Here is a 23,611-nt window from a genome sequence, read left to right as displayed (position 1 = left end):
ATTAGTAGAGACGCGGCACAGACGCAGGTAATCTCTAATAACTTTATTATAATGCGTTCAAATAAATGTAATCTGACCGCACTACTTTATCTCTGTGTATGATTTAGAGCGGGCGGCGTTCTAGATCGACCCGTGTGTATATATATATATATATATATATATATATATATATATATATATATATATATATATATATATGATGAAAAGTGGAAATTAACCGTTATTTTTAGTCTTTAGTCTTTCAGTCAAATCCGCCAAATACTACAAATATTTATAATATTACAAATACAAATACAAGTGACTGTGGTATAAGGGGGATAATCCATGGCTAGGTGTGCGTTACATGATTTTAATCTGTAGTAATTACAGCTCAATAACTATTTAATCAATAGTTCTTTGCCTCTACGGTAAGCATTAAAATCATGTAACGCACATGTCATTATAGCCGTGGATTATCCCTTCCATAATCAAACATTTATACATGCACACAAGTAGTTTTAGTCATTTGCTGGGCTTCACTGATATTGTCGTCGAATTTCACAAACTGTAACACACTGTAAAACGGCAATATAAATGCAAAATCATCAACAAAACCCTTTCGGTCACATTACCCTTCACTGTGCTAAAACTAAATTAAAGTACAACCATTTAAACAACGCTTAACAACTTTATTGTCTGAAGATTCAATCATCACAGCTCAAAATCATCCCAGTGCTACAGCTTTCAGTGACCACGAGCCCAATAGTGCATGAAGACACACTTTTAAAGAACTATATGGACGTTTTCTGAGAGGAATTAGGTCCGTTAGTGCCTTACGATATGTTTGGATGTCGCTGCCTTGGAGTGATTTCCCCTAATGCCGATGGGACGTTGGAACCATAACATCAGCTATATGTTACAGCAGGAACAGCAAACATTAAAGGATTGACTTGATTTCAGTTCACTGTCACAATAGAGAATCTTTCTGACTTAGTGATTCATGAGAATTATATGGAACTATGTATTCAGTAATATATACTCTTTTTACCTATACGTTTAGTGAGGAGAGTAAGCTGACTTGCTGAGTTAGAGCTGCTTATATAATCATATTCATCCTGAATTATATCTTAGAATCGACTTTCCCGGCACCATCAATAATCCACATGCAATGGAGATAAGGATTACTGTAAAGGGACAGGTTCCAGGATGCTAGCGGGACGGAACAAGGAAGACGTGCAAACCAGGAACTGCATCTTGTGTGCTATCAAGTAGGTTGCATTGATAAAAATAGATAAACAAGAGATAAAGGAGACGTTATGCGTTTATGGATATTATGAGGACTGAGCAAATGACAGCAATCATTTCACCTGGGAGATAAATTGAATACAATGACAAATTCTCTTGGTGGAAATGCATACCCATACATTTCTTAACAAAAAAACCTCACGTTCCTTCTTTGATTCATAAATGGAAAGGCAAATAAAATCAACAATAACATCAGGGCTGAGAGGATGTTTTTTTTTATTGTTTTTTTTTTTTAATGGTTGACATGGTAAACATAGAGTATATGACCTGAATTAAACAGCTGAATTATATACTCAGCGCTACATTAGCACTTTTTAATTTGCTTTTACTATGAATTAAGCTTTTAATCTTTCGGTAAAAATAAAAGATGAATTTTTTCAATTTTTTATTCATTGCTTTGAAAATAGGGCATGTTTGTGCACGTGGAAGCGCAGAACAGATGATGAGTACAGAGTACAGCATTAGCAGAAAAAAACAAACAAGAAGTTGGATTTTGCTCACCTTTCACTTTTTAATAGCAAATGTGTTGGATATGAATTGCAGCGTGTCATTTGAGAGCGTCATAAACGGTCCACTGTATTGTAGTAATGTATACAGTATACTACCCCTCCTACTATCCACTCCTAACTGTGACTTCATGCTAGCGGATGCGCTCAAGAACTGGTGAGTCTGGTTTTCCAGGGATAACTCAGAACCAGCAATGAAGCCTGAAGCACCAGCAGGAGGACATGAGGCTTAGACTACCCGATGATAATACAAAGGAACTGGGATGAATGGCATCGCGAGTCCTCAAACACTGTGCTAACCAACATGGCAGCTATACTGAATGGCTTCTTCAACTTCTCCATGTCCATGGACATAGTCCCCTCAAGCTTCTGCCATGACAACTGTAAATAAGTGCACACGGTAGGTGGTATAGGTACAGGTGGTACATCAACAATACAAGGTTCACTTCTGTGGTGGTACACATCGAAAGTGATTCAAAATGCTTTTCAGTGCAAGATGCCAGCTCCATCTTCAACACCATAGTGTTACAGAAACTTCAGAATCTGGGCCTTAGTCTGGGCCTTTGTAACCAGTCAACCCCAGCCGGTCAGGCTTGGGAAACATACATCCACCACCCTTTACCTTGAGCTCAGGAGACCCCAAGGGATGAACACTGAGCTGTTTAATATACACCCTTTTCACTCACAACTGCATCCGAAAACACTTCTCCAGTGCCATCAATAACTTCACATACAACACTATAGTGATTGGACTAATATCAAAGAGCACTGAGTCTTCAAACAGAAGAAAACATCTGACACCAAAGAACAAAAAACAATGAACTGACCAGAGATTTCAGAAGGTCCAGGACATGATTTAAACGGAAAGGTCATTGAGTCTTCAAGTCCTTCACAACAGCTGGTGAGAGCATGGACATTCCCTCCATCCCTCCTAGAAGTAGGCATATCTGTGTCAAAGTCGAGAATCAAGAGAAGCCTTCACCAAAGTAAATATAGGCCACAGGACAGATGAGACCAAGATCAAATTGTACCAGAATGATGGAACGAGAAGAATATGGGGAAGGAAAAGGAACTGCATATGACCCAAAACATACCACCTCATTTTATGGCATGGGTATGAATGGCTACCAATGTAACTGTAAGTAGTTATACAAAGTACTGAACGTATGGAATTTATTTAATTTCAACTCAACAATATGTCCTGTGGTAGACTGCTAAAATAACAATAACTTTAAAAAGAGCTTCCAAGGACTTCCGTTATTAAAGCCTTCACCCATCCAGAAGCCATATGTTGAGTGTCCTCCTGTCTGACAGGAAATAAAGGTGCTTCTGTCCACACTGCCAGGCTTAGAAATAGGTTTTTTTCCAGGTATGGCCATCACCCTTATGCACTCACTAACAACACTCCATAATGGCACTTGTAGAGTACTACAGATTATGGGCGGCTGTGGATCAGGTGGTAGAGCGGGTCGTCCACTAATCGTAGGGTTGGCGGCTCGATTCCCGGCCCACGTGACTCCACATACCGAAGTGACCTTGGGTAAAGACACTGAACCCCAAGTTGCTCCCGATGGCAAGTTAGCGCCTTAAGTAGCTCTGCTACCATTGGTGTGTGGGTGTGTGTGAATGAGAACCAGTCTAAACTGCTTTGTGGAACCGCTAAGGTTAAAAAAAAAGTGCTATATAAGCAGACCATTTAGAGTTCCCTCTGAAACTATTGGAACAGCGAGGCCAGTTCATTTGTTTGTGCTCCACACCAAAGACATTTGCGTTTGAGATCAAAAAGGAACGAGAAACGAGAGTTTAGTTTTCCAGTTTCATTTCCTGGTTTTACATCTATCTGTGTTAAACAACATAAAACATACAACCTTTTGTATCAGACCACACAATCTTTAGGTGAGCAAAAGTATAGGAACAGATAAGTCTTGAAGTAAATTAAAGTAAATATCATTTAATATTTAGTTGCATATCCCTCGCTTGCAGTGACTGCATGGAGCCTGTGACTCGCTGACTCACTCACCAAATTGTTGGTTTCATCTTCTATGGTGCTTTGCCAGGGTTTTACCAGAGATTTTTTTCAGTTGTTGTTGCTTGTTTCAGGGGGTTTCCCCTTCAGTCTCCTCTTCAGGAGGTGAAATGCTGCTCAACTGGGTTAAGTTCTGGTGACTTGGCCAGTCTAAAACCTTCCACTTTTCCCCCATGATGAAGTTCTTTGTTGAGTTTTGCTGCATGATGAAGTTCCTCCTGATTCATTCGGATGCATTTCTCTGTAAATTGTCAGACAAAATGTTCCCGTAATCTTCTGAATTCATTCTGCTGCTACCATCAGGAGTTCCATCATCAATAAAGATTAGTGAGAACGTTCCAGAAGCAGCCGTGCAAGCCCAAGCCATGACACTACCTCCACCATGTTCCACACATGAGCCTCTGTGTTTTGGATCATGAGCAGATCCTTCCTTTCTCCACACTTTGGAATTTCCATCACTTTGGTCGAGGTTAACGAGAACTTTTGTGGCTTGTCTCTGTATTTCTTTGTGAATTCCAATCTGTTTTTCTGATTCTTACTGCTGATGAGTGGTTTGCATCTTGTGGTACAGCCTCTATATTACTGCTATATTGAAGTCTTCTTCAAAGGCTGGATTGTGATACCTTCACCCCTGCAATCTGGAGGTTGTCGGTGGTGTCAGTGACTGTCGTTTGGGGGTTTTTCTCCACAGCTCTCACAATGTTTCTCTCATCAGCTGTTGTTGTTATCTTAGTTTTCTCCCATAGACACATAACAATAAGCTATATTTAACATGTACATATACTTCACACTGTACTTTATACAGACACTACAGTCCATCTGTTATTCATATGCAAAAACTTTATTCAGCATCATGCAATACCACGACCGTCACTCACTGTAATTGTGGGTATGTGGAGATGTGTGAGTTATTCTTCATTGTCCGAGACAATAAAATCTGCCCCTTGAACCTTTTCAGTAGGTAAATACATAAACCTCCATTTAAGGTAATAGCATAGGTTTACTATGCAATAGTGACTCTTTAATGAGATATAATTTCACTTCAATTTCACATCAAGTGTTCCATGCTATTTTGTTGTGTTTAATAGGTATATTTAATAAATAAAATGCATGAGAAATGCTGCCTATAGGTCAAATCTGATACACAATGAGAAGTATGTATTTGGCAGAACAGATTCCATTTTTTGTAAACGTCGGTTGCATTATTTGAATATGCTTGTGTTCACTGTACAAAAGAGCAAAACTGAAAGAAGGCCAAGTCTGAGGACGTTGTGATCTGCAGGCAACAGCTTTAGCCACTCCCTACTTTCAGACATGATAAACAAGTTCATGTTTTGATCCTCCTTAGTTCTCTGAAAAGTCTGCTGACAACCATGGGCTTTTTCAACAAACTGACCAGGGATTACTTCTGGAAGAACTTGTATATTTTCAGAACAGACCAACATGACCAACACCAAGCAACAGGTATAAAAAGAAACATGATGCTTTTTTTCAATTTCCTCTTCAAAGCAAAGTCTGAAGTAACTACTGAAGAAACTGATTAAAGTACTTTACACTGCTTGTACTTGTGTACTTTCTGAATGTTAGAATGCACTTATAATAAAAGATTTTGAAGAGAAACTGTTGTGCAACTTTGCGCGTTAAGGCGAGATGAGAATGTTTACATAGTTCTACAACTTCCTGGTTTTGACATTTGATATGTGTGTTGATATGTCTGTGCATACGTACACATCTGTGTGGAGTCTATTAATGTTATTAATGTCTATCTATGTTAATCCTCATAATCTTGTATGATTGTATCATGTCTAGTTCGACTGGGTTGTGGTGAGTGTTTTTAGCACTACTGAGTGCTAGAATGTATTTCAGTCCACAGAAAACAAGTGTGTTGTCACTTTTTTTTGTCACTTCCACATTTCAGAAGCAAAGTAGAGTTTATGAGCAGCCATCTGTTAGCAGTGCACTCACACAGTCCTTCTTCCTTGTTGACTTTGTGGTTAGTTAATGATAATCATCGGTGTTATGACTCTTCTTATTTGCATAATGATCAAGTAAAAAGAGTTTCCCATGTTTTTAACTAACAGTTTTTCTTCCATTCTTACAGAAGAATACAACCCTTGGGCTTTCCACAGTAATGCCAGTCTGGGAATTCCACGCCAAGAGAAGGGAATTAAAAGAGTCTGTAACTCAGAGCAGCTTATTAAACCAAGAATGTCATTTTTTAAATCTTTCAGATTTAAGGTAAGTTTACCTTTGGGGGAAAAATCCATACTTAATTCTTCATTCTTAACAGTTGATTCTTTGCCTTTTCTAAATGTTAACAATTCTCCAGCAATAACAGGAGAACTATTATTTCATTTAAACTGCTGCTCTTTGATGTGCCCCTATAATCTGATTGGTTTTGGTTTATGGCTTGCTTACTAGACAAAATAATTTTTTTCCTCCAATTCTTTAAAGAAATCACAACGTGACAAACAACGAACAGCCTCCAGACGACATAAAGCCTCCAGACCACTGGAAATTGAGTGTTATGGAGAGCCTCAGGTAAATTATTATCACTAATAAGAGTCCATACACTCAGCTCATCGATGATGTGAGATGTGTTGGGGTTGGATTTGAAGCATTTGCTTGTTGTCATGTGATGGAGGCATGTGTGTGATTAGAAATCAGGTGAATGTAATCAGGAAGTGTTGGGAAGTGTTGGGAAGTGTAGTCTATGGTTGATGTATTTGTAGGCTGCGGTGTGTTCTGGGAAACGGAGTTTCTTGTTGATTCCGGCGTTGACCTGACACTTGTGTTAGCTTAATTTTTGTCTAAAGAGAGATGGAGATTTTGTGTAGCACTCATTAGTATTAGTTTGTAGTGGCAAAAAATATAAATAAAGAAAATAATTTTTTTGTCTCAGTGTACTAATCTTGCAAAGGCGTCTTTCAAAATAAACTGAAAAGAAGTGAAAATGATGTCATGATTACTGCTACAAGTTGGGGGCGAAATGTAGAAAGTCCCATGAGCTTCAAATGATTTTAAGTCTATTCAATATTTATTGTTTAGATGACATGCTAAATGGATCTTGGGTACTTTTCCTTATCTGCTGTAGGAGTTGAAGAAACCGAGAAGGACCATGCAGATTACACACTACAGCAGTATAAGAAGTTTACAACAGAAAACCCAGTCTGAGGAACAGGTGTCTGAAAAAGCAGGTGAGATTAAAAAATATTATGCATTTAAAATCATTTTGTTTCTCACATTTGCTGAAAGAACAACCTGTAAGGGCAATCATAGCACCGTGGATTTCTGGTTGATTTTATTTTCCAGAGCTGCCATAGAGCCACTGCTGATCTTTTGAGCAATTGTGTTTTGTTTCACGGGATTAAACTGTGTGTCTAATGAACTGTCGCTGTCTAAATAACATTTAGGATAAGACTTTAGTGAGTTCCTTCAGAGGTATAGTGGTCTGCATGCGTTCAAACGAAGAGTGAGTGTCCACTCGAGTGGCTGTTATGCAGACATTCTATTGAAATCTTCGCAATAGCCAGACAATGGCTTTTTAATAGCTGTCCACTGCAGTGACCACTATGCATGAGACTAATGGTTTGTTTGTTTTTTTGCTGTAATGACATAACATGAACGTGACACACGTTAGGGCACATTCTTTACATTCTTCAGCATTTCTTTCCTCATATGGAGGCATCAGAAACCATATATGAGTGGACAACATGGCACCATTCACTCCTGTTGTGCATTCTTTAAGCCTTTTTAGGTCGGAATGTGAGTCGCCATCTTGTGAAAACTGGAGTCAGAGCATACACATTCAATATGGCCAGATGGGCAGTGGGTCCACCTCTCGCCCACTTATGTTAGTGATGGGCGTGGATGTGCATGTCCACGATTCAATACCTAAAGTGCAACTTAAAAAGTAAAAGTACATCGGATAACTGAAGGTAGCGAGTACAGTATTATTAATTAATATGTACAATGCTAAACTGTAGACTTATAATTTTCACAGCTATGTTGATTTTACTGTTGTCAGGAAAATATTTAGAGCTTTAAGTCATGACTGACTGAGCAAACCATTTGCTAGCTAGCTGACATTATCCATCATTTAATCAAAGCTTTAGAGACTCCTCTTCTAACATGGGTTTTTTTTGTAATTCCTACAGACAAATACAACATACGGGATTACTACAGTCATGTGAGTCTGAGAAATCCATTCATAGAGGAGGAAAGTGAAAAAGTTCACGGCAGGTTTTTCACGAAACCAAACCAAAAGGTAATAAACAATCTTTTAATAGTTGTTTTTTTACTAACAGCATAGACAGTAACACCATACATACGCATTTATCATGAGCTCTGCTTGATAGTATCTCAGTTTCAGTTCAGTTGGAATGTAGTTTGTCCTTTCAAAGAATTTGTTAACTGTAATCTTTAATCTAGGTGAGGTTTATACCTCGGGACTTTGTTCTGTTTAAAGGAATATGAGAAGTTTATTTTTAGGCATAAATTCATCCTTAATTTTTGACAGTTGATTCTTTCCCAATCAGAAATGTTAATAACATCTGTAAAACAGAATTACTGTTCCGTTTAAACCGCTGCTCTCGACGTGTCACTATAATCTGCTTTGTTTGTGGCTTGCTTATTTAGCTCAATAAAATTTAACATTACATTTAACTATTTGACATTTTCACCCAATTCTTCGATAGAAACCTCTAATTGACCCACACCAACCAGATTTTACACTGGAAGAGTCCAAAAAGTTCCTCAGAGGACTGGCAGCTGAGCTGAACGGAGTGTCTCGGGTAAATTGGCTAACACTCATAAGAGTCTTAAAAACATGACAACAGTTAGAGAATAAGAGTATCTCAATTGCATCCCTATCGCTTTAAAAAGATTCCATTGTAAGTTTATTATACTAAACATTGTAGTATACTAAACCTGCAAAGACATCTTTAAAAATAAAACAAACAAAAAACTTAATGCAAGAGAAAATGATGTCTCACTGGGGCAAAATGTGGAAAGTCCAATGAGCTTTAAATTATTTTACGTCCATTCACTATGTACTGTTTATATCACATGCTAAATGGGTGATGGATATTTCTCTTTATCTAGGGCCCGGCATGTCTCAGAGAGTATAAAGCTTATGTACCTGAGGATTTGAATAAACCGAAGAAGAGCATACAGATGCCCATCACAGACAACAGCATCAAAAACCTACCACAGAAAAACATGTCTGAGGTACAGGTACCCATGTGTGATTGAAGATATGATCTTATGACGAATTACTTAATATGGTCATGTGCATACCTGCAGTGTGTATTCATGTTACCTCTTTGTCATTCCAGTTGCCGCACCACAGTAAACCGAAGTCTGAAAAAGCAGGTGAGATTAAAAATATTATGTAATATTTAACATCATTTTGTTACTCATATTTGCCGAAATCACAATAGTGTTAAAACTGTACAGCTAATCGTAGTTCCATGGCTCTCTGGTTAACGGTAACTTCCGGGCTGTCATTGAGCCACTGTTAGGCTTTGAGTGATTGTAATTTTTGTCACGGGATTAAACTGCGAGTTTAATGATTTGTCACTGCAAAAATAACACGGACGTTAAGTGAAGACCTCAGTGTGTTTCCTCAGATGCCTTTTGTGTAATGCCATTTTTTCCCCCCAATTCCAGGTGGTTTAAAGATTCCCAAGAAAGGTCAGTTCTAGTTTGAGCTTAACATGTTTAAAAAGCCTGTTTGATACAGCTGATGTAACTATTGTATCAATGCTCATGGTGGATATGCTTCTTGTTTCAGAGTGGGAAAACATCACAAGACCATCAGGTATTGCATTTAGACTTCAACTATGCAAAGCACTTGAATATCTTCATGACTTTTGATTTAGACTCAAAACACTTGGTCTATTTAATTGTAAAAATACTAGCACTACCAGCGTTGCGTCATCATGTGTCTAATACATCACTTCTTTGTTTTTAATCCAAAGTGATGCTGGATCCGAACACTGCGAATCCCACTCTCAACCTGTCTGATGATGGACGCTCTGTGAGAACAAAGACCCACGAAGAGTTTCATTCCAGCCAGAGTTACTATGGATACCAAAGAACATCTGAACATCAGTATAATGGCTGGACGTGTGTCCAAGCGCGAGAGGGCTACAGCACAGGCAGGCATTACTGGGAGGTAGATGTAAAGGGTAAATGTGATTGGAGAATAGGTGTAGTGAGTGAATTTGCTCCACGCAATGGCTTTATTAACCTGAACACAGACGTAGGGTATTGGACTCTGCGTCTACAGTTAGGCTCTCTCATGGCGATGACTGTACCAGTCACCAAACTCAATCAGGCGGTGCCTTCTAAGATAGGAGTGCTCCTAGATATGGAGGGAAGTCAGGTTTCTTTCTATGATGCAATGAAAATGACACATATTTACACATTTCAAGCAGATTTCAGTAAGCGTGGGAATATCTACCCTGTGTTCGGGACCGTGGAGACAGATAAACCTCTAAGGATTATCTAAACATGCCGTTGAATTGGTCTTTACGTTGATTTGAACATACCGTAGGGAAAAAGAGCTTCTTCTATCGCAATAATGAGTCTTTATTGATCACATATACATTACAGCAGAGTGAAATTCTTTTCTTCGAATCCCCGAGCATGTTAGGAAGCCGGGGTCAGCGCACAGGATCAGCCATGATACAGCGCCCCCTGGAGCAGAGAGGGTTAAGGACCTTGCTCAGGGGCCCAACAGTGGCAGATTGGCAGTGCTGGGGCTTGAATCCCTGACCTTCTGATTAGTAACCCAGAACCTTAACCCCCAAGCCACCACTGCCCCCAATTCAACTTAAACCCCACAATTTCAAGGTCACATATAGAGACATGCAGACCACTGTGGAGACCCCAAATGGGAGCAGTCAAAAGAATAACAACAACAACAACTTGCATGTTCATGGCTATGCATTGGATTTATCTAATGCTGGTGATTTTAAATGTAATATACTGAATGGCATGTATTGTATTTGTAAATCATTCAATTGATTAAATATTGTAAATATTGTAAATATTTCAAATGAAAATGCTTTGTATGTACTGCACAAAATCTTATGAATGTTGGAATAGATGTTAAATGTTCATGAGTTATATGTTATATGGTTATATATGGCTACATATGTTCTTTATTTACGTCCGCCTATATCCAGTCTAAAAGCTGTCTGCAAAACATCCTTTGCTTTTAATACTACTATACACAAGCCAATAATAAAAAAATAAAACCATGATCATTTACATCAGATCTTTTTTTGACCTTTACTGTTATATAACAACAACATTTTCACATGTTTTAATGTGGAAAAAATGTACAATAGCCTGGTTGCAAAGTGTTAACACTCATGCTGTCTAATCTAACAATCACATTCGAGTTCCTGTTCAAAAGTAATCATCATACACCTTTCATCAATAAACTCAAAAACTAATTATAGTCCATTAATGTACATTAAATCATTTTAAGGGTACACTATACAGTAGATACCTGCACCAGATATTTCCAGGGGGTTAATATACAATACGGCCAAAAGTATGTGGACACCTAACTGTTACAACTGTCACCTCCTGTTCCAAACGCATGAGCATTGCTATTTTGTTCCTCCACTCTTCTGGGAAGGCTTTGCACTAGATTTTGAAGCATGGCTGTGTGGATTTGTGTTCATTCAGCCACAAGAGCATTAGTGAGGTCAGGCACTGATGTCAGGTGAGGAGGCCTGTTGTGCAATTGGTATTCCAATTCATTCCAAAGGTAGGGTTAATGTCAGGTCTCTGTGCAAAACATTCAAGTTCTTACATTCCAACCTTGATAAACCAGTGAAATGTCTTCATGCAGCTTGCTTTGTTCACAGGAGAATTGTCATGCTGGAACAGGTTTGGGCTGCTTAGTTATCTTAAAATCTTAATACTACAGAACATTCTGGACAACTGCGTGCTTCCAGCTTTGTGGCAACAGTTTGGGGAAGAACCGCATATGAGTGCGATGGTCAGGTGTCGTACATACATACATATTAAAGGTACAGAAATATACCCTTCAGGGTACACCCCCAGCAGCAAGGGAAGGTACAGTTCCGTACTATATTTTCTGAGAGTGTATGGTCACTTCAGTCATTTCGTGTATATATAACAGTGCTGAATCACAGCCACATTACACATATGAAAAGTAAGCTATACGTTTGCAAAAAAGGGGTCTTTGAATTGCTTTTATGATAAAAAACAGAACATTAATTAAAGTTATGTAATAACGCTATATACTATATATTGATTTTGCCATTAAACAGAAACTCAAGTGCTTTATTAGTCAGGAAATATGACCTATAAACATATACAGTATAATATAATATGTCAAATTGGAAATATTGTGAAATTTGTGAAATACTGTGCAATATGTAAATAATTCCAGCTTGCTGGCCTGCTCAGGTCTTTTTATTGTACTTAATTACGTATAGTTATGAAGGTTAACTGTACTTGCAAGTACTTGTAACCTCTAGTGCTGAGCTGAAGTGAAGCAAATCAAAAGTGAAAGCATTTTCTTTGGTTTTCGAGCTGCAGTTTGTTAATGACAGCTGAGGTGCTTGAAAAATGCTGCGTATATGTCAAAACCTATATGTAATTACTTTTCCTGAAAAAATTTTACATTTTATTATTATTATTAAGCGTTACATTATTATTAATTAGTTTATTGCAGACCAATTACACTATTTGAACAAGTGTGTGCTTGACAAGTGCAAAACTGATAGCAAGGCCAGGTCTGAGCGTGTATTAGAGAAAAGATGTTTAGAAAACTTAACCACAGCCTACAGGAAGTTATAAAAAAAAAAAAGTTTCGTGTGGTTTTTTTTTAAGCGTCTGATTTCGCTCTGACTGCTAACATTTATGGACTCTATCAACACCTTCAACTGACATCACATCTGGATGAATTTCTGTATTCTTATATCAGACCTGCATGACTACTGACAGCAACAGACGAGAAAAGAGAGAAGATGCATTTTGTTATTCTTCAGAAATAAAGTCTGGACGGAAATCTGAAGACATGAATGGAAGCAGCTAATATTGTGTACACTTGTTAAAATGCCATTTGAAATTAAATCTGGAAACACAGTAGTGTTATAAGATTCTTATAAACTTTATATAACTTATAGAACTGCATGTTATTTAATGTGAAATTATGACGTATATATATATATATATATATATATGTATATCTGTATCTGGATATCTGTAACGCTTAGAAAGGTCAGTAATAAACTACGTAGGTAGTCCTGGTAGAGCATGTGTGTACAAGTCACGGGTTTGGAGTATCATGGTATACGCATCACTTTCTTGGATGAGTGCCTCCACAATGTCTCTGGCAGCCCCTGATAACGTCCCAAGGAAACCAACTGATATCATTTGAAATCCTTCACAAGACAGTAAATTTAAGCAAAGCCTTCAACACAGGCGACAAGTACAAGCTGTGTCCGCTTTCTATAAAATGCACTGAGACCATTGCCATCTAGACTTGAAGACATTGCTCACACCCCAATATACCTCGCGTCAAACCACTAGAGGGAGTGATTCGAAACCGCAGCATGCTCTGTCTACTCCAAGGGCAAGGACCTACACTGCTGTGACTGCCTCCTGATGTTGTTGGGTGTGCATCATTTGCTCATTTGCAGGCTTTTAAAACTCAAGTACATTACTACTTGATAAATAAGCATGTTTGACTGAGCTCCTGTGAACCATTTGATTTGCCTCCTTTTCGTCTCCTTTACTACATTCCAACTATATTGTTGGACGGTGTGGCAATTGTTCACTCAAAAAAATGGGTATAAAAAAATGGATAGACATACACTCGCTTGGGACTTTATTAGGAACAGCTGTACACCAAATCATTTGAGCAATTATCTAGTCATCCAATCATGTGGCAGGAATTCAATGCATACAATCATGCAGATATGGGTCAGCAGCTTCGGGTAATGTTCACATCAATCATCAGAATGACAGAATTAGGAAAAATGTGATCTCAGTAATACTGACTGTGGTGTGATTGTCGGTGCCAGACGAGTATTTCTATAACTGCTGATCGTCTGGGATTTTCACACACAACAATCTCAAGAATAGACGACCAAGAGTAGAAAACCAATGTTTTCTTGGAACACTTTGGGTCTGTTAATACCAATCAATCATGGCTTGAATTCCACGCCCTATCTGAGTATCGTTCCTGAACATGTGCATCCCTTCATCACCACAATTTACCATCTTCTAATGACTGTGATCATTCCAGCACGATACTGCACCATGTCCCAAAGCAAAACTCGTCTCAAACTGGTTTCACGAACATGACAATGAGTTCAGTGATCTTCCCAGTCACCGGATCTGAATCCAGTAGATCACCTTTGGGATGGCGTGATGCAATCATGTCGACATGGACCAGAATCTCAAAGGAAGGTTTCCAACATCTTGTGGAATCCATGCCATGAAGAATTAAGGCTGCTTTGGGAGCAAAAGGGACTGGGACTACCCCGTATTAATATACTGTTCCTAATAATATTTCTAATAAACTGTTCCCTGTCAGTGTACTTATTAATCACACTACCTGCTTGGCAGTGGGTATCACTTTGATTACACGTTAAAATGTAGCTTCTCTTTTCAAAGAAAGTGCCAGCTATAGTCGGTTTTATTTTTTTAAGATGAAACTATAAAGAAAGTCAGGATTTACTAACATTCTAACTGTTCCGTGAACATACAATTCAAATCTGAGAAAGAACAGATTGTTTTAAGAAAAAAGCGGAAATGAAATTTATGACCGGAAGGAGTGGTATATTGTGCAGAGGAGTTCAGAGGAGAATCGGCCCGGACAGTTTTATGACAGGGGTCATAAAAGATATCCGAAAAGAGAACTGAAATGGATGAGATGGGGATACATGGTGGGAAGAAGATGTTGGTGAGTAAGATATGCCAGAATGATAATATGATAATTGGTGTAGACTGTCATCAAAATAGGATGTTCTTTGTTTTATACTAAATTATTATTTTTTTTAAAAACAACAATGGAATGAATAATTCATGAACGTAACCACATATACTCTAATCTTCCGTCTCAACCCTCGCAGCACTCTGAGGTGGGGTAAGGTACGGTACGGTCGGCAGAGGTGGGTAGAGTAGCCAAAAAATTTTACTCAAGTACAAGTAAAACTACTTATAAAAAATAATTACTCGAGTAAGAGTAAAAGTAATGATGTTAATAATGACTTGAGTTAGACTAATCAAGCATCCAGTGAGAAAACTACTCAAGTATGAAGTCACTAGTTACATCAGATCTGATTCAAATGAAGGGAAAATCCTGAATCTTGGACTACATGGAGAACTATAAGTCACACCTCTCCTCGAAAGTCTGTCTGTTCTGTTTATATGATATAAAACCGGGGTTCAAGATGAAGCAGCATATCCCAGTCCTGTAACGGGTACAGTAACACACAACCTGTCATTCTCAACACAATATCTCTCTCTCACACACACACACACACACAAACCCATACATTTTCCCAACAGTTGACTCTCGACATGTCAACGACACAAACTTGTCCGCACCTGCATTTAAACAAGACAACAGAGAACAAAAGAACAGACTATGGAACCAAACAGAAGTAAAAGTGTGTGTAGGAAGACTGAAGATTTTGTTGTATTTCATATTCAAGCTAAGTTTAGTTTGGAGGGACAAAAAAAAAACCTCATTCTTGTTTCTTGACACTTGATTCTTCCCCATTCATAAATGTTAGCAGTTCTACAGTTAGAACTATCGTTCCATTTCAACTGCTGCGCCTCTTTGGTGCGCCCCTATAATCTGCCGTGTTTGTGCCTTGCTTATTTAGCACGATAAAACTTGACATTTTGATCCATTTTACATTTTACATACGCCCAGTTCTTCAAAAGAAAACCTCACAATGACCCACAACAAACAGATTTTTCACCGGAGGAGTCCAAAGATTTCAGAGGCCTGGCGACTGACCTGAACAGCGTGCCTCAGGAAAATGAAACACTAATAAGAGTCCACACACTCAGCTCCGCAGGTTTATCCTAGTCATGTTGCAGGTGCAGACCACAATTTTAACTTATGGATGATTGATTTAGACACAAAATGATTAAGACCCCACTTGCTTTCTATATATATTCTAACATTATTTTTTAAAGAAATACTAGCACTAACAATGTTGCATCATGACTGCATCAATACGCCATGTCTTTGTTTTTTAAACCAAAGCGATTCTGCGAATCCCACTCTCATGCTGTCTGTAGATGAACCACCACCAAAGAGTTTCAGACAAACCTTTGATTTATCCAGTGTGCAGCGATACTTGCAATTACATTACATTTATGGCATTTGGCAGACGCCATTATCCAGAGCGACTTACGTTTATCTCATCTTTTAAATACAAATTAGCAGAAGAGGGTTAAGGGTCAAGCTCAAGGCTTGGCAGTGCTGAGATTTGAACTCATGGCCTTCTGAGCAGAAGGCCAACGTCATAACCTACCAATAAGCTACCAATTCCCACAAGGGTACGTGCAATAAATATCAGGAAAGATGATGGGTGTTTACTGCTGTCACTGACCTTCCGTCACCTCCTGCAGTCAAACTATTTCTGAGTTTCAGTCTACAATGACAATCATGCTATCAAACCAATAAAAAAAAAATCGATGTATGACCAGTGTAATTGATCATATAAGTTTTTATTTAGTTGTGTAACAAAACACAACTGTCCTTAATGATGTACAGGGCGGATAACGATATGTATTCATGTATCAAATCTAATTAAAGGACATTTTGTGTGTTTTTTAACAAGACAAAATCCTGAATGAAGATGAATTCCGGATAAATTCTTTGGGAACGTTGAGACGATCATTAAATCTTCGAGTTCGTCGAGTTCCATAAGACGTCGGCGTTTGTTCTTTAGTTAATTCCACCGGTATCCAACCTAAAAGCTGTCTACATAACATATCCTGCTTAGAATGTTTCTCTACACAAAACCGTATCATTTCTGGACGACCGAGTACTGATCAATCATCTTCTTCTCAAATGCTTTCTTATTAAAGCAATCATGTTTGGGATGCATAAAACACTGATATTTTGGGTTGAGTCGGTGTGTTTCTTGACTATTTTGGGTGAGTTCCAAGAACAATCTCCAGGGCTTTTTCTCAAAAGTGCCTCTTGTTATGGCCCAGTTATTACAAATACACTACAAGTGAGATGTTTTCTCTCCATACTGTAGATCGTGTTAGAGGAGGGAAGCACTGACTGAGTTTTTTCCGTAGACAAAGAAGAAGTTGGGATGAAAAACGCTTATGAATAATGAACCAAGACTCCCTGTGATTTCTGTAGTCTGACCTGATTTGAATGAGATGAGGTTGTTTATTTTTCTTTACACCTTTACAGCAACATCTTTCTTTGTATTTCTACAGAGTTGCATTCACTACTTTACAGATATGCATAGGCTCAGAAAGTACACAACCTCAGCTGCATAAATCAAATTTAACACACACACACACACCATAGAAAATATAGAGTATACAAGCCAAGCCGATATGCATTTGATATTAAACTATAAAACAAAATCGGACAAACGCTTTATTCATAGTCATATATAAAAACACAATTAAGAGTGAATAATACAGAAATGAACAATAAATAATGCATATAAATAATTATCTTTCCAGGTTAGTACCTACAACAAGCCTTTCTGAGTCAATTTAGAGAGGCTGGGGCAGATGGTATTTGGCCCTCATACTTTCATTTACACCAAAACTTTGACAGACAGACCATAGACAGTTAACAAGTGATGTTATGATTTATGGATATTACTCGTAAGGATTGTTTCTTCAAAAACTCGTAGAGATTTTCTTCCTTGGAACTGTGTTCTTTATTTGAGAAAAAAAAAAAAGAAAAAACAAATTGTCCTGCACCCTCTTGCACCCTCTAGTGGGTAATATTCACATCAGTCAGAGATCAGGTTCAAGATTATGCCATGTCAAGTGTTTACGGGAGGTGGGGGTCCAATTGGACCAATGATTCGGAATTTAATCAAACGTTTCACGATGTAGGAATATCATCCTGACGAAACTGCAATGTAATGGAATAATCAATCGATTCATATTTTGAGAATTAAATGCTAAGACAAAAGCGTTTTTTAAACTGGTTAGTTAGACAATAAGCGATGCATGGTGCATCACGTTGACTACTTTTCAAGGACATAACAATGAAGAAGTTATTTAAAGAGATGCGCAGATCTACAGTTCAGATTATAGAAAGAACGGGTGTCTCTGTTCTGCTGCTGCATTTGACATGGTGTGTGTCCACTTGTCCCAATGGAGGGAAGAGTCACTATAAATCTGTACACAGTTATTCTGACTCATGAGCTTTATCTGATGATTTTGGTCTGACCAGTGTGTTCATCAGCAAGGCAAAAAAATCATATGCTATATGTTATCCAGCCTGAATACTCGTGAAAGATTTCAGAGAGTTCTCCATCATCGAAACAGCAACTGAGTGAATATCTTGTGGATTTGTAGAATCAATGCCATGGCCCCACACATTACTAAATGACGTAATGTTGTTGTTTTTTCCCCTGCGATTGATCACCTGTCTGTACCTCGCCTGTAAAATGTAATTCCTTTATGAAATCTGGTTTTTCTCCTAGATGGCATATAAATAGACTAAAGTCACTCAATCCAATATATACATAATTGGTTTAAGCCATAAAAAGTGAAAATAAATTCTTCTTCTCATTATTATTATTATTATTATTATTATTAGTAGTAGTAGTAGTAGTAGTAGTAAATAAAAAATATATTAATTTAAAAAATAACATAAAGAAGTAAATACTGTTGTTGATTAGTGAACATTAGGTACAGTACATTGGGTATAAAAAAAAATAATGATTGCTCTAGATTCCAGTTAAACATGATCTAACAATTGTTTTTGAATGTTGGACCTCAGCATACACAGAACACGAATATCAGAAATATGCCTCTAATGAACAAAGATTTTCATTGAGATGAAATGAAAAATAAAAACAAAAATACTGGTTATTGTTCCTTTGATTCTTTTTTTTTCTTTAGTTTTAAGATGTTTTCTATGTTTTAGCTCACGTAAACATGTTAGTTATATTGTAAGATCATCTGACCTTGCTCTACCGCTGGCTTTTCTAAGACTGCTCGGCGGTCTTGTATCTTCCAAGGTCTCCTTTGCCGCTAATTCCAGAGGTACGAGAGGGCCTGAAATCGTGTCTTCGAGTGTCTGTATCTCTGGCATCCTAACCTCCGATTCTAAACTCTCTACTACTCCAGGATCTCTAGTTTTCCCTTGACTATCTTGGGCTCCAGTGCTCTTAACCTCCTCAGGATTGCCCATCTTTCTGAATGACTTCCCTGTGTCCACAGCATCAATAAAGTCTACTACTTCCTTTGTTCTGACGACATCGTCTACTGACTCCACCTTAGATGAATTTTCCATTTCGGGTACCTCTGCAATTACCTCTAAATTGAGTGTCTCCTCTGCATCATCTAGTATATCTGACCTCTTGATTTTCCTAGATACAGGCTCCTCTCCTAAAGATTTAATCACCTCTAAAGGTTTCTCCTTCCATAAGGGGTCTACAGTTTTCTCTTCTTCTACAGAGGAGCTCTTAGCTTCTATTGTAAGCTCTTCTGTCTTGGACAGTTCTTTACTCACTGGATATTCTGATGGAAATTCCACATGCTCCTCAACCTTTTCTGGAACATCTACCACATTTTCATGATTTTCTGGAATTTCTACAAGCTCCTCGGTGTTTTCATGAACATCGACAAGCTCCGCAATGTTTTCTGGAAATTCTACAACACCGTTAGCATTTACTGAAACCTCTGCAACGCTGTCAAACATTTCTGCAACTTCTACCACCAGTTCATTCTTTTCTGGTAGTTCCTCAATTTTGTCTTGAACATCTACAACCTCCTTAATTTTGTTTGTTACTTCTGCGACCTCTTCCACATTATCTAGTACTTCTACAACCACCGCAACATTTTCTGGTACGTCTACAACCTCTTTAAATATTTCTGGTACATCTACAACCTCCACAACATTTTCTGGTACTTCTACCACTGCTTCAAGATTTTCTGGCAACTGTACAACCTCCTCAATATTTTCTGGTACTTCGACAACATCCTTACTATTTTCTGGAACGTTTAGAACATCTTCAACATTTTCTGGTACTTCTACAACAGCCTCAATATTTCCTGGTACTTCTGCAACCTCAACATTTTCTGGTAGTTCTCCAACAGCTTCAATATTTCCTGGAACCTCTGCAACTGCTTCAAGATTTTCTGGTACTTCTGCCACTGCTTCAAGATTTTCTGGTACTTCTGCCACTGATTCCAGATGTTCTGGTACTTCTGCCACTGATTCCAGATTTTCTGGTACTTCTGCCACTGCTTCAAGATTTTCTGGTACTTCTGCCTCTGCTTCAAGATTTTCTGGTACTTCTGCCACTGCTTCAAGATTGTCTGGTACTTCTGCCACTGCTTCAAGATTGTCTGGTACTTCTACCACTGCTTCAAGATTGTCTGGTACTTCTACCACTGCTTCAAGATTGTCTGGTACTTCTACCACTGCTTCAAGATTGTCTGGTACTTCTACCACTGCTTCAAGATTTTCTGGTACTTCTGCCACTGCTTCAAAATTTTCTGGCAATTGTACAACCTCCTCAATATTTTCAGGTACTTCAACAACATCCTTACTATTTTCTGGAACTTTTACAACATCTTCAACAATTTTTGGTACTTCTATTACCTCCTCAACATTTAATGGTACTTCTGCAACTGCTTCAACATTTTCTGGAACTCCTACAATCTCTTCAACGTTGTCTAGTACTTCTACAACCACCTCAACATTTTCTGGTACTTTTACCAATCTCTCAACCTCTTCAGAATCTTCTACAACTACCTCAAAATCTTCTAGAACGTCTACAACCTCTGTTCCACCCTGTCCTGGTTCAGTCTCCACATCCGATTGTTCATCTATTAATGTGGTTTTTCTAACTAGGGATTCTGTAGTTTGCTGTACATCCCCTTGTTTCACATCACCAATTGTCTGAGTCTCCTCCATGCATTCTTCTTCTGATCTCCTTCCCAGTACCACTTCCAAGGGAATCACAAGTATGGAACTGTCCACCTCATCCCCTTCTCTACATATCTCCTCGTCTTCGGTTGGTGGTAGCTCAAGGAAAGCCTTGGTGATCTCAGTAAAGGCTGGGATTGTCTCATCATAAATCACTGACTCCTCCACAGGGGGCGCTGTAGGTACTACTGCCGCATTCGTTCTTTTCTGCTCCACCTCCTGAGATAGACAAAGAAGCTGGACTTCCTCTATACCTGCTTCAGCTAGAGGGTAGATGTGTGCAACCTCGCCCTCCTTTCTATCCTCTTCAAGTTGCCTGTAACCTTTTGGCTTATGAAAGGGAACAAACGGCAAGCTTCTCTCAGAAGAGACAAGGGTCTGAACCTGGGCTGGTGCTGTCTGACGGAACCCAGATTGAATGTTCTTCAAACATAGATGGATCATCTCCACAACGTTCAGGAGAATTGAGACAGAAGCAACAACTAGCATAAAAATGATGAAGATGGTTTTTTCAGTTGGCCGTGAGACAAAACAGTCCACCGTGTTAGGGCAGGGCCAGCGACTACACTTATACAGTGGAAGGATGTGGAAGCCATACAGAAAGTACTGCCCCACAATAAATCCTACCTCAAATACCGTTTTAAAGATGATATGGCATACATACGTGAAGAGTAGAGTGCCTTCAAGACGAATTTTTTTACTCCCATCAGTGCTATTGTCCTTGGTCATGTGAACACTTCCCTGGTCTTCTGCAAAAGGAAGTTGTTTGCTGTTCACTTCTTGCTGGCGGTGAAGCTCCGTATTCTCACGCTCTTTGCGTTTTTCCAACATTTGGACATGGTGGACAGCATGGCCGATGTAAACCAACGAAGGCGTGGACACAAAAATAATCTGCAGCACCCAGAGGCGGATATGGGAGATCGGGAACGCCTCATCGTAACATACATTCTCACATCCAGGCTGTTTTGTATTACACACATAATCGGACTGCTCGTCTCCCCAGACAAACTCTGCCGCCGTGCCAAGAATAAGAATGCGGAAGATGAAGAGCACTGTAAGCCAAATACGGCCAATTACGGTTGAATGTTCGTTCACTTCTTCTAAAATATTACCTAAGAAGCTCCAGTCTCCCATGGTGGATTCTTAACTCTGCATAGGGAACACAGAAAGGTTAAGGTTATGAGCTGAGGTAATGACCAGAATTTTTTTTTTTTAATCTAAAATTATTTAAATTATGCAGCATACACTATATTAAATGACATTTCTGAGTCAAAATGTATCATTTGAAACGTATGCATCATCATATCAGGATTACACAGCAACACAGCGACCCAAAAACTACCTAGAAGTATAAGAGGTCAACTCTGAGGTGAATTGAGTCCCGGTTGAAACCTTGGTAAAGTAGTGGCTCCAATAGAGTTCTGGTCAGTCGCTTAGTTGGTTTCTCCTCCCTGCCGCAAGGACAAAGTGATCTGCTGTTGTGATGTCCTGTTCACCCAGCATCACTATGAGTCCTTGTCGCCTCAGTGAGCAGATGTGAATGGATGGGCTGTGATGGCTGCTTTTCAAGTCTAAGCTTCCAGCCAGACGCCCTTTGTGCACTGGACCACGTGTGGAACTGCAGGAGACAATAGGCTCAACAGACCTGCGCCCAGAGGGACAGGACCCCCTTACTGCATAGACCCAGAGATCATATAAAAAACAGTGTATGAATTCCCCTTGTAGGTTCTTTTCTATTCCGAAAAGAAAGGTTAACTCTACTGTACTGTACTGTACTGTACTGTAACATTAACAGTGAATGTATAGAAAAATAAACAGCAATAGAGCGATAAATATGTACAGGAATGAGTGTTGCAACACATTACCTCAGATAATCTTATTTAAGAGCCATGTCTGCATCTGAGAGCAAAGGTCTTGTGGTGGAAAAAAAAAAAAAAAAAAAAAAAAAAAAACCCCAGGAAAATTGCAGTAATAATTAAACTAAGCACTCACCCACAGGAAAGCGGGGTGTTGAAGGTGAGGTCAGTGGTCTTGTGATAAAGGAAAATTTATGATATTTGAGAGGAAGTTCACACATAACAATAAAGAGAGAGAGAGAGAGAGAGAGAGAGAGAGAGAGAGAGAGAGAGAGAGAGAGAGAGAGAGATGTTCCAGCAGTAGCCTGCAGAAAAACCTGTAATAAATCTTTTAGACAAGCAAACACTAGAGTTTACAACAAAACTATACACACCAACTGTATATGCGGTACAAAATAAATGCCTGAATGCACTAAACAAGTTTTCTATCCCACTTTCTCACATTTTGGTCATTGGCTATTCGAACACACTAGTTACTAACACATAGGTTAAGGCCTAACACTTGATTCCTCTCATTCCTGTACATTACAGAGCAGCCTAACACGCACACACGCACACACACACACACACACACAAAGGAGACACTACTTGCATTTTTCCATATATGTGAGTACCAGTTAAGAAGACAACAAGGTGAATGTTTTTCTGATGTGTCACTCAGGAGCCTGCACTAAACAAAGTCTAAAACTGAAAATCTATACCGCAAAATCCCTAGTGTAGAATTAACACCTAGTGTGTTGATGTAATTCTTTCATTTGTGAGTTCATGTGTGTTT

At 38.7% G+C, this 23,611-nt stretch overlaps 2 protein-coding genes across 7 annotated transcripts; one reads left to right on the top strand and one right to left on the bottom strand.

Annotated features, from left to right (window-relative positions):
* The first annotated feature begins 5,123 nt into the window (after positions 1-5,123).
* Positions 5,124-11,094, top strand: si:dkey-18p12.4 (SPRY_PRY_C-I_1 domain-containing protein). Of its 6 annotated transcripts, XM_017470171.3 has the most exons (12): positions 5,124-5,280; positions 5,918-6,054; positions 6,271-6,357; positions 6,911-7,013; positions 7,565-7,669; positions 7,974-8,083; positions 8,514-8,609; positions 8,920-9,045; positions 9,153-9,189; positions 9,487-9,510; positions 9,611-9,637; positions 9,798-11,094. In XM_017470171.3, exons 1-12 carry the CDS (start codon positions 5,190-5,192, stop codon positions 10,328-10,330), a joined length of 1,476 nt encoding a protein of 491 aa, XP_017325660.1. In that variant the 5' UTR covers positions 5,124-5,189; the 3' UTR covers positions 10,331-11,094. The 6 variants fall into 6 exon arrangements, with proteins under 6 accessions (XP_017325660.1, XP_053536680.1, XP_053536682.1 ...); XM_053680705.1 differs by lacking the exon at positions 6,271-6,357; XM_053680707.1 differs by lacking the exon at positions 7,565-7,669.
* Positions 11,095-16,544: 5,450 nt separating this feature from the next.
* Positions 16,545-23,089, bottom strand: gja8a (gap junction protein alpha 8 paralog a). Its single transcript, XM_017470173.3, has 2 exons — positions 22,323-23,089; positions 16,545-22,129 (listed from the first exon to the last, which is right to left on the bottom strand). The coding sequence occupies exon 2, from the start codon at positions 22,112-22,114 to the stop codon at positions 18,989-18,991; it is 3,126 nt and encodes a 1,041-aa protein (XP_017325662.2). The 5' UTR covers positions 22,115-22,129; positions 22,323-23,089; the 3' UTR covers positions 16,545-18,988.
* Positions 23,090-23,611: the final 522 nt, after the last annotated feature.

This window comes from Ictalurus punctatus, chromosome 6 (genome assembly GCF_001660625.3).
Source record: "Ictalurus punctatus breed USDA103 chromosome 6, Coco_2.0, whole genome shotgun sequence".
NCBI classification, from domain to species: Eukaryota; Metazoa; Chordata; class Actinopteri; order Siluriformes; family Ictaluridae; genus Ictalurus; species Ictalurus punctatus.
The sequence above is the reverse complement of the archived record's forward strand: the minus strand, read 5'-3'. Positions and strand labels throughout refer to the sequence as shown.

Excerpts from the sequence above, each read along its gene's own strand:
- gja8a (XM_017470173.3), bottom strand. The coding sequence starts at position 22,114 with ATGGGAGACTGGAGCTTCTTAGGTAATATTTTAGAAGAAGTGAACGAA.
- si:dkey-18p12.4 (XM_017470171.3), top strand. The coding sequence starts at position 5,190 with ATGGGCTTTTTCAACAAACTGACCAGGGATTACTTCTGGAAGAACTTG. Across the intron at positions 5,281-5,917 it reads TGACCAACACCAAGCAACAG|AAGAATACAACCCTTGGGCT; the intron begins GTATAAAAAGAA and ends CCATTCTTACAG. Across the intron at positions 9,638-9,797 it reads AAACATCACAAGACCATCAG|TGATGCTGGATCCGAACACT; the intron begins GTATTGCATTTA and ends TTTAATCCAAAG.